The 10,632-nt window shown below is 39.4% G+C and overlaps 1 protein-coding gene across 2 annotated transcripts; it reads left to right on the top strand.

The window, feature by feature from the left end:
- Positions 1-261: 261 nt before the first annotated feature.
- On the top strand, positions 262-7,494 carry tomm40l (translocase of outer mitochondrial membrane 40 homolog, like). Of its 2 annotated transcripts, none has more exons than XM_034235972.1 (10): positions 262-371; positions 1,875-2,086; positions 2,222-2,289; positions 2,771-2,863; positions 2,948-3,049; positions 4,797-4,902; positions 5,631-5,753; positions 5,863-5,939; positions 6,191-6,293; positions 6,814-7,494. In XM_034235972.1, the coding sequence occupies exons 2-10, from the start codon at positions 1,876-1,878 to the stop codon at positions 6,951-6,953; spliced, it is 1,023 nt and encodes a 340-aa protein (XP_034091863.1). In that variant the 5' UTR covers positions 262-371; position 1,875; the 3' UTR covers positions 6,954-7,494. The 2 variants fall into 2 exon arrangements, with proteins under 2 accessions (XP_034091863.1, XP_034091864.1); XM_034235973.1 differs by having other exon boundaries at positions 360-441.
- Positions 7,495-10,632: the final 3,138 nt, after the last annotated feature.

Raw genomic sequence — 10,632 nt, 5'->3', positions numbered from 1 at the left:
ATGTTGTATCAAAGACCCTTGAGCTGCCATTTGACCTTGAGGGGAATCCCTCATAACATTTGACCAAATCCGCTCTTGTGTCTGCAGCTCTCCACCAATTAGTGCCCTCCGAAATAAACACCCCGCCCCTCTGCAACTGACTGCTCTGCAATGAGCCAATAGCGCTTGAGCGTAACATGACGATAAACCACGCCCTCTTACCAGCAGACACATTCATTGAATGACAGGGGTGTCACCCAATCATTGTTCAGGGTCATGGCCCGTCATCCAATCGTAATGTATCGATAGGCGGGCCGGAGTGTCACACGCTTCTTCTTCTTTGGTACCACCGGATTCAACTTCCGGCTGCATCGTCCTCTGGAAATCACAACGTGAGTAGCTATCGTTAGCTTTATGTTTTATAAAACAAGAGGTTTTACTGGAAACATCTGAAAATATTAGGTGATTTTTTTCGGAAATGTTAATCATGCAAAGTGGTCTGTGTTTACATTTACCTGCGGCAACCTGTTTGTATTAAGGCTGTCAGCTGCTGGTTGAAAGCTAGCTAGCTAGCTAGCAAGCTTAGCTAACTTTTTCATACTGGCTTGTAGGTGAGGCAGGTTTCATTCAAAACATTAGGTACATTTAATTAAAAAAGCATTAAGCTGTCAATACTTTCTTATCGATGTAAATCATATAACGCTATTGTTCCTTATTATCAGCTGGTTGTACTTACCTGCTGCTGCTCCAATTTAATATTAATGAACATGATCTGTGTGAAAGGTTAAAGGGGCATTCCACCGATTACACTCAGTAAGATCAGTGTCCTCATCATGATAGGTTTGACTCACATCATGAGTTAAACCTGAAGCTTAGGACACACTATGTCGAATGTCTTCTTTAGCTTCTGGGGAATATTTCGACTGTTGAGGAAATAATCCTGATGATGTCCTTATGGTTTTGTTGTTGACATAAGCACCTGTCTGGAAAACTTGTTTTCATGACAACCATAAGAATAATAATAATGAGGCATTTCGTCTATTTCCTCAATAATACTTCATAAGTACTCTCTGCCTTATCACATTGGTCCAAATGTGTTGGAGTTGTGGACGACTAATCATTATTTGCAGAAAATAATAAAAGAAAATCATTAATCAGAGACAAAATATAAGATGTATTTCATCCTGCCGACATGCAAAACAACAAAGTAAATTGTCAAGATATTGTGTTGATCATATCTACCCTCTCTTAATATTTCTTCTGAAAACTGCATTGTTTGTATTCAAAGAATATGAATCTCTTTGCAGTTCTTGCAGATTAATTAGCTTTTTTATTCTTTACTCATGTTATTTAAGCTAATAAAAAAATATGAACAACCCTGACATTACAAACTATTCAATCGAATAACTGCCTTGAGATGTTAAGTGCTTCTCATACATATGTAACTCACCAAGATTACACTTGAGATATGAACAACCTAGCATACATTTCCAGGATGAATCAAGTTAGGGCTTATCTTATCAGGAAGTGAATCCTTTACTTCAGACTAAATCATTTTCAATCAAGCCCTGCATTACAAATTGTACATTTGGTTTTCGAAAGAAAGTCTAACACAAGACACTTCTGTGTTTCATTATGTGAGATGTAGGATCCAGAATATGTTTAGCTTGCTGGGATATTAATCTGTTGGTAGCCCCCTAATATTAAAATGTTGCTTTTTTAAATTACTTTTTATTAAACTAAAACCTGCCTGCATTAATAACGTTGCTATTGTTGATGAAGTAAAGTGTGGCAGCCACAAGTGCCCAATCTTATCAATTAGTTTCTTTAATGTCCTCTCCTGTGATGATGTACATGCTAACACTCACCCTCTGGATCTATTTCCTCTCTGACAGAATGGGCAGTGTTTTGGCTGCCAGCTCCCCCAACCCTCTGCCCCCTGCCTCAGGTGGTGTGGCCGCCGCCCCCGGGTTGACGGCGCCCCCAGGCTTTGGGATGCCTCCACTCTCCTCGGTCATACCCCCCGATGGGGCAGCCTCAGAGCAGGAGGCCGAGAACTCTCTGTCCAACCCGGGGGCATTCGATGAGTGTCATCGCAAGTGCAAAGGTAACTAAAGGGTGTGGAGAGTGATTTGAGTCGAGGCTTGAGAAGGCCGAGTCCTGCTTCTGATAATTCCATACCTGCACTTCCTGATTTTGCTAACCGATGTGTCTTTCGGTATCTTCATGTTGTTCCTCTCAGAGGTGTTCCCGATGCAGATGGAGGGCGTCCGGCTAGTTGTCAACAAAGGCCTTAGCAACCACTTCCAGGTCACTTACATTTCCTTTTACATCAGAATTTTTAATCGGATACGATAATTTATTTATTTAATGTAATTTATTTATTATGTGTTTTTACTTTTTGCCCTGTATGCTTTACATAATGCATTAAGAATCAGTTATTATTTATATATGTATATTTTTGGGAATTTCTGGAATTTACTTTACTTAAAATGGGAACAATTTCCCATTTTAAATGTTACAATTCAGGCACATTTCTATTGTGGTGGATAAATAACATTTCATCAATTAAAATGAATTATTTTAATTAAGATGACTGTTTTTCCGCATCATTTAAATCATAAAGCCTTACCTGTTTGACTAACAATACGAACAAAATGAAACATGAGTGTCTCTTACAAGCTCTTGTCTCTTACAGAGGTGAATGTGTATCTAAGCATTTCAAACTGACAAATGAGCTTTAAATGTGTCGAGGATCTTTTTGAATTGTGTCCTTCTCCCTGTGTTCCAGGTGAATCACACGGTGCTGCTGAGCACCACCGGCGACTCCACCTACAGGTTCGGATCCACATACGTAGGGACAAAGCAGATGGGTCCAGGAGAGGTACGCTGCAGTAAAGCTTCTGGATGAAAGGTGTTTACATGTTGTGTTTTCATGAACAGTAATACACGGGCTCTTTCTTTTCAGTTTTTCCCAGTCATGGTGGGAGACATGGACAACAGCGGCAGTCTTAACGCTCAGATCATCCACCAGGTCGCCAGCAGAATACGATCCAAACTGGCCTTCCAGGTAAAGCCATTAAAATTAAAAAAAATAGTCCAGTACTGCATTATTTTTTTACTTCATCACATTATCTCAATTATTGTTTCAGTGCATGACATTAAGGATTTTGGGAGATGGCCCTGTGGGCCATCTAAGCTAATTTTCAATTCAATTCAATTCAAAACCTTTATTTATCCAGGTAAAATCCCATTGAGATCAATGATCTCTTTTTCAAGGGAGAGCTGCAGCAGTAGGTTCCACAAGAAGACATAAAAACATAAACAACAGAACAACAAAAGGACATCATACAAATGTACAGATGGCCCTGAGCCCAATAGAGATTGCCCTGAGAAATGACGCACGAAGGGTTTGGGGGGCCTCCCCCTAGAACATTTAGATTTGTGCAGGTCTTAGATGCTGTCTGGTGCATTCTCTAGACTGAATTATAAGATGAACCACCACAATATTATATTGTTCAATTTTATTCTTCATTTCAGTTGTTTGTTTGTTCTTGTTTGTGTTTGCTCGCTTGCATGCCCTGCATAGCTATAAGAAATACTTAAGTTGTTGGTCAAGACACTTTCCATCTGATAAAGGCGAATGCCTTCCCAGATGGAAAAAAGTAGAAAACATTACATTCAGTTATAACTGCCAAAACAAACATTATTTACACTATTATGGCCCCTGTTAAAAATGTTTGTAATGTTATCTACTGTGAGTTGGTCCAACGAATGCCTCCTCATCCGGAAGCTGACCGAGCAGCAGTCGAGAGGAGCCGAGCGCATCCGCGAAGCACACAAAATGGTGACGTCAGAGTTCCTGTTAGCCGGCAAATCTAAATCTCTTCGGTCAAAATAATTTCCCTTTAGCGCAATACCGCTTCAGTTGCGCCACTTATGTGACAGACAAGAAGAGTCAATTCTAATGTCGTACACTTAATGTGGAGAAAGAGATGTCCTGTATGGGTTGATTGTGCGTTGATCTGTTGGTAATGCCTCGGGGTTCCGGTGGGCATGTAAACAAATGCATAATGCTGCGCTATACTTTGCGGCCTCACCCAGTTGCATAGCGACACTTATTGTTTAGGTGTCTTTTAATAAGCAGGTAGTCATATCATTAGCAAGAACTAGCTGGATCTGATCGATATGGACATAAACGCGAGTGAAGTCTAATCTGACGTGAGAGAGAGATAATGCATAATCAGATGCAGCGGTGAGCGGACAAAACACACACTTCAGGTTAGAATATCACACGTAGCTATTTTAATTACCTCTCAAACTACGTAAACTAGTTATAGATATGTTTAGTTTTACTGTCGGGTCACTCATTACTGGATCCGCGAGCTGCATGATACTGGCATAATAGATTGCCCGATCGGGCAACCAGCAGGTGAGGCTTCATTGCCCGAGCTAAATACTAGATGGCCCCGGGCCATCGGGCAGTCCTTAATGTCGAGCCCTGTGTTTTCTATTTTCTCACGATGTGGGTGGTGTTAACTGGAGCTAGATCAATAAAATATGCATTCCCAATTTTTGTTTATTACAGTTTCTCGTACCGTAGAAAATAAGTTACAGGCATTAAACTCTACCAAAGGGATATTTTACAACAACAAAAAGGGTTACGGCTGACTCAAAGTTTGTCCAACAGAGAGAAAAGTGAAGTTTCAAACAGTTCATAAAGAGTGTTAGAATTACAATGTTTCAGAATAGTTATGTGTAGCACCCTTACAAATCTGGCTTCAGTTGGAGCATAATGTTCTCCTTCTCTTTCTCAGACGCAGCTAAACAAGTTTGTGAACTGGCAGGGAGATGCAGAGATTAAAGGAGAAGACTACACTGCGACCATCACACTTGGAAACCCCGATGTCCTCGTCGGCTCTGGTAGGTCTTCAGTCATTTCATGCATTTCTTTTATTGATATCAATATTTCATTTTTTTCCCAACAACATTTAATATGAAATTACAACTTTTTCCATGCATGCTGCTGTTATTTTGTATAACTCAAGTGGACTGCACTAAAACACCGCATTGGCAGGTTTCCCATGGCAGTGAAGATATACATAGGTGCAATGTAGTGTAACATGAATGCAACTGCTTTGGACTCAATTCCTATTTGGAACATGACTATTCTAATAATGCCCCGGCTTCTAGGGTTCCTTGTACAATTTACAGCATAAGATCTCTGAGTATATGTTTCATTATGTAAGCAATACCTTAATATTAACTGAACTATCTACAATCAAATCAATAATGAATTAAACCTTTGAATTGGAATTCAATGGGTTTACGAGTTCTCCAGCCCACTGGACATGTGGGCCTCCTGCTTCCACTACATAGTTGCGATTTAAAGGATAAATGTTTACTTAAAAAGCTTAAATGTATAATATCTATTCCTTGGATAGATGAAGGTGGTGTTAAACTTTTAATTGAACAACCCATGTCTAGCAGTAATTAAGGAAGTATGTGTTTGTTGTATGTACTCTCCAAAGGTGATCTGCTGTATCACATTTCAGTCACCATTTTTCATCCAAGGACTTGTTTTCAGGTTATTGAAAATAGACTTCTCATTTACCCGAAATCTGCCGCTGCCCCCCTCTTGTTCCTCTCAGGGATTCTTATAGCGCACTACCTCCAGTCCATCACGCCGGCCCTGGCTCTGGGGGGGGAGCTGGTGTACCACAGCAGGCCGGGGGAGGAGGGCTCAGTCATGTCTTTAGTGGGCAGATACACAGGTGAGGCTGCTTACTGTTCAAAAGTAGAATCAAATGAAGTTGGTCTACACTTCCATAATGTAGTCTTTCATGTGGTTAAACCAGCGCTGACTTGTCCCCCTCTGTACAGGAAGTAACTACATCGCCACATTGACCGTGGGCTCAGCAGGGGCTCACGCTTCATACTATCACAGAGCCAACGAGCAGGTACTTGCTCTCCTGTATTACAGTCTCGGCATGTATAAAATGCAAGCAATTTGTGAAAAAAATACATATTGTCCTGGGCTGTAAAGCCAACATCTATGATAATTAAATGAAAATGCATAACTGGCCTATGTCTTTTTGTTAGTCTTAGTTTTCTTTATTTACTTGACAGTTTTTTTTTCTTTTTTCGCTGTGCTGAAGGATGTTTTTATAAATCCTTATTCATCGTCCTCTAACCATCTTCTCTTCTACAGTTGCAGCTGGGCGTGGAGTTGGAGGCCAGCAGCCGCATGCAGGACACCAGCGTGTCGTTCGGCTACCAGCTAGATGTGCCTAAAGCTAATTTACTGTTTAAAGGTAAGAAAAAACTAAGTATCGGCATCAAAAAATACTTTTAATACCAAAAGTGAAAGTGCTCTTTTGCAGAATGGCCAAGTTAAAAAAGAAAAGTGTTTTATTATGTGATTATAATTTATTTGTATTATATATTGTAAAGGGGAGGCTTATTTTCTTTATTTAATACACTGTTGGGTAGCTCAACATGAATTAAATCATAATCAATAATACAAACGTAAATCGCAGGGAGAAAAATATTAGTTTAAACCTAAATATCATTTGAAATGAAGTATTATGGATCTGCAGAGATATCCCGGCTTTTAGTATTCTAAAGACATGTATGTTTGGTACAGATTCTTTAAAAACAAATGACTTGATGATAAAGAGCTATGATGCACAAATGATCAATCACACATGAATAATATCACAATTGCAATTCAAGTCAAAATAATCACAAGTAATTATTTCCAACTCTTGCCGTCCTTGTTCTCATATCTGATGGAATGACTCATTCTAATGATGCGTCCCCTCCCTCCTCCAGGCTCATTAGACAGTAACTGGGTGGTGGGGGCCACGTTAGAAAAGAAGCTGCTCCCCCTGCCCCTCTCTCTGGTCCTCTGCACCTTCCTCAACCACCGCAAGAACAAGTTCCAGTGCGGCTTCGGGGTCACCATCGGTTAGGCTCCGCCCACCGACAGACTCAGAGCGGACAGCAGCACCACCGTGTCCATCTTTCATCTGTCACTCCATCCTGACAATATCATGCTCTAAGTTTCATCACATGGTGAACGGAAGGTAATAATTTAAATCTAATACTGTACGATTGAATAATGATCAGAAGTGAAACAAATAATGTGATTGGTCAGGAATATTTTGACTGTGGACTCCGGACACATACCAATAGACTGTAGAGATGTTGTCACATGGAGAGACATCACAGAGCTCTTCGTTTTTGTCCCTGAGTTCAGTGCCTGTCGCTCTAGTCTTGAGTTTTATTCCTGTTTTTTTACTGTTAGTCTGTCTTGGCGTGCGGTGAATGAAATCGTTGTATTTGTTAAAAGGTGATTTATAAGTTTAGCAGCCAACAGGAGGGGGCGGTACTGCATGTCACGTTCAAAATCCATCACTTGTTTTGCCTTTTTTATGTTACTTACATATGGAACAGTATATATGACCTGTATATACCTCTTGGAAACTGATAAATACCATTTCTTACAGAAAACCTTTGTCTTGTTTCCTTCAATCAAACTGAACTGTGTGAGTTTGAGTTCTATACAGACTGCTCACTTAAAGGGGACCTATTATGGAGTCAGATTTGGGTCAATATTCTAGCGCGTAAAACAAGCTACTCACGAGCGGAAAATGTGCTTTTACACGCGCATAAAATGACACTCTCGCGCAGATTAAACCCCCGCGAGCGGCTCTGCGCCCGCGAGCGGCTCTGCGCTCGCTCGCGAGAGAGACAGCCCTCTTGCTCGCTCGCGGGAGGATCAGCCTCGCGGAGTCTGTCTACGCGCGTGAAAAGTTTCTGGCACTTTGGGGCGGAGCCACTGGACTTTGATTGACAGCTGCCAGGAAACCCGGAGTTGCCAGGTTTGATAAATGCCTGAACTACCAAGAGCGGAGGAGTGACGGCAGCAAAATCAGTTGGACGAGATTGAATGGTAAAGTTGTCCATAAAAAACTATTATATTCGTAAAGTGTACAGCTAATATATATATAAATTAATTTTATATAAAACAATATATTTTTGAGTGGGCTGTATCTGTCAAATTGCATATATATATATATATATATATATATATATATATATATATATATATATATATATATATAAATTAATTTTATATAAAACAATATATTTTTGAGTGGGCTGTATCTGTCGAAAATTGCTAGCTACTGTCTGCTGTACACTCTTAGAAGGGATGTGTCAAAAATGACACGTGTTGAATTTCAACACACCTACAGAGTGTGCTCAGGGACAACACGTGTTGTGTTTATTTATGTGTAAATCATTTTTACACACAAAATGTGTTACATGCCCCTAACACACAATGTGCACATTTTACACATTGTGTGTCATAAAGGTGTAACCAAGATGAACACACTCATTTTTTATTTCTGCACATTTTGTGTTATATTTCTTTAACCAGAATTAACATTTGATTGTGTTATATCTGCACATTGTGTGTCAATGACGATTACTGGAAATACCAGGTGGTGGATATGGTTTTTATTCAAAAAATCGAATGCAAGAATACATTCATTGGACATTTATTTACAAGGATTTCATTAGCACAATATTTCATTAAGAAAATAATTGTTAATGTAGAGGAAACTTCTGTGTAGCTATGCAGTGGGAGTCACCGACTCAGGAAGGAGACACGGTAGGAGCAGTAGCTTTGATGTCAAACACATGATGGTTTATTTGGAGTTACGGCCGGAGGATTCACATCACAAGTCCAAGAGTCAGAGGTTCTGACTTCACAGTAGAGTTGCCACGTCAATTCTGGAGAGCCTCTCTCTTGCCAGCCCATCTAACTGGTTTCGCAGAGAGTAAACAACATATTTGAGGAGATAGCCTAAACAGTGTGGGAACACTGAGCTACTTGCGTCGGACACTTATGACCTCGAAGATTTCACCTTGGAGTCCACAAATACAGAGAAGGAAGTGTCCCAGTGTACCCACAACACAGACCATCTGTGACCCAGTATTGACCGGTCACAGAATGGGAACAATAACATTATTGGCTAAGCAGCCTGTGTCCTTAAAGGAGGTAAACAGACGTCAGGGTTGGTCCTGTACGTCACATCTTGGCGTCTATGACAATTATTTCCCTAACAGTCCTCTCTTTTTATCATTTATGATAACCTAAAACATTAGTCTAATAATAATTTGGTCAATAATTAACTCAATAGGCATCTCCAGATTCGAGTGTGGTCTCACCTTACATTAATTACATCACAAAGTAGAATAAGATTGAAACATTCAATCACAATGATTGATACAGCCAATCATAATAGGAAAAATCATCTCTCATCAGTGTTTGATCATCTTTTGTCAAAAGCATAATAATGAACACACATAAAACACAGGTGCACAATAGCTAAATATTTGTTTTTAAACTAATATCTTTTATCATTTACCATTAGTTAATTTCATTCATCAAACTATAAAATCAAAACCAGCTTGCCGCTTTAAAGATTTACTTCAAGGCAATCACTAGTCAAAAGCATTTTAAAACTCAGGATCGTAAGAGATCCAGCTAAACATTCACAGTTAGAGTATAGAATTCACAATGGTGATTTGATCAATCTGTAATCTGCAAAAGTGCAGTGTCCTCAATTTTAGGATTACTTTTACGTTTACTTAAATACGCTTTAGTCAAGAGTAAGGCACTTAGTGAAATCAATACATTCATTTTAGTCAAGTACATTGTTCAAAATCTGAAAAGGAAAAGTTAGGCAAATATTCAAAGACTTTTTTAAAAACCTGGAAAGGAAGGATTAAACATTTTTAAACCTTGAATTATTACATTTGTAAATGCTACCACTGATCTGTACCAAATTAAGTCTATCAATTATTCCTATTAGCCATACTTACCTGAGCATCTACTTATGGTACTTGGAAAGGATTCTTCTGTGTTTATCTAATGTTGAATGTATAATATCAATTTCTTTAAATTATACTTCTCTAATTTGAGGATCAAATATGCTACATACTTGAAACATCATTGTAGGTCTTTCCGTGCATGGATAATACATTAAAGAGTAGTGTTGTTAAGCCTGATTGCTGGACGATTAAGGATATTAACATTATCTGTGATGATAGTAGAAATATCTTATGATTCAATACTTTATAATCTGAATTAATTTTGTTTAGTGCGAAAGTGTAATCTGATCCGGCAAAAATATATTAATCACCACTATTCAACACATGTCTGGTCATTGGAAATATAAAGACAGTCATTAATTGTACATCTGTAAACATCCAAGATATAAAATCAATTCAAAGTTCATCTTTGTACGAGAGCTGGAAAAACGTGTCCTTCAGTCTTTCTGACTCGTTCTCCTCCTCTCTTTATGACAAAGAGTGTCTGGTGTGTAAAGGCATCCTGATACTGTAGATTAGCACGGAGGTGCTGATTGGCTCAAACTCTTCCTCAGAGCGCCATATTTAAACCCCCCAATTGCTCTGCTTTTGTGTGGCTCATTCAGTGAGCACTGTATGATCCCCCCAGTGAAACGGAGGCTCATCCGCCTGCATTCCTTCTGCTATCTGCTTGAGAGCAGTGCCAGACAAAACTGCGTATTCCAAGTGGTGCATCCAGGTCTCCCCCCGTGATGGGAGAGGTTAGGA

The sequence above is a fragment of the Gymnodraco acuticeps genome, unplaced genomic scaffold, assembly GCF_902827175.1.
Source record: "Gymnodraco acuticeps unplaced genomic scaffold, fGymAcu1.1, whole genome shotgun sequence".
Taxonomy (NCBI): Eukaryota; Metazoa; Chordata; class Actinopteri; order Perciformes; family Bathydraconidae; genus Gymnodraco; species Gymnodraco acuticeps.
This window is presented reverse-complemented; position numbering and strand designations above follow the sequence as displayed.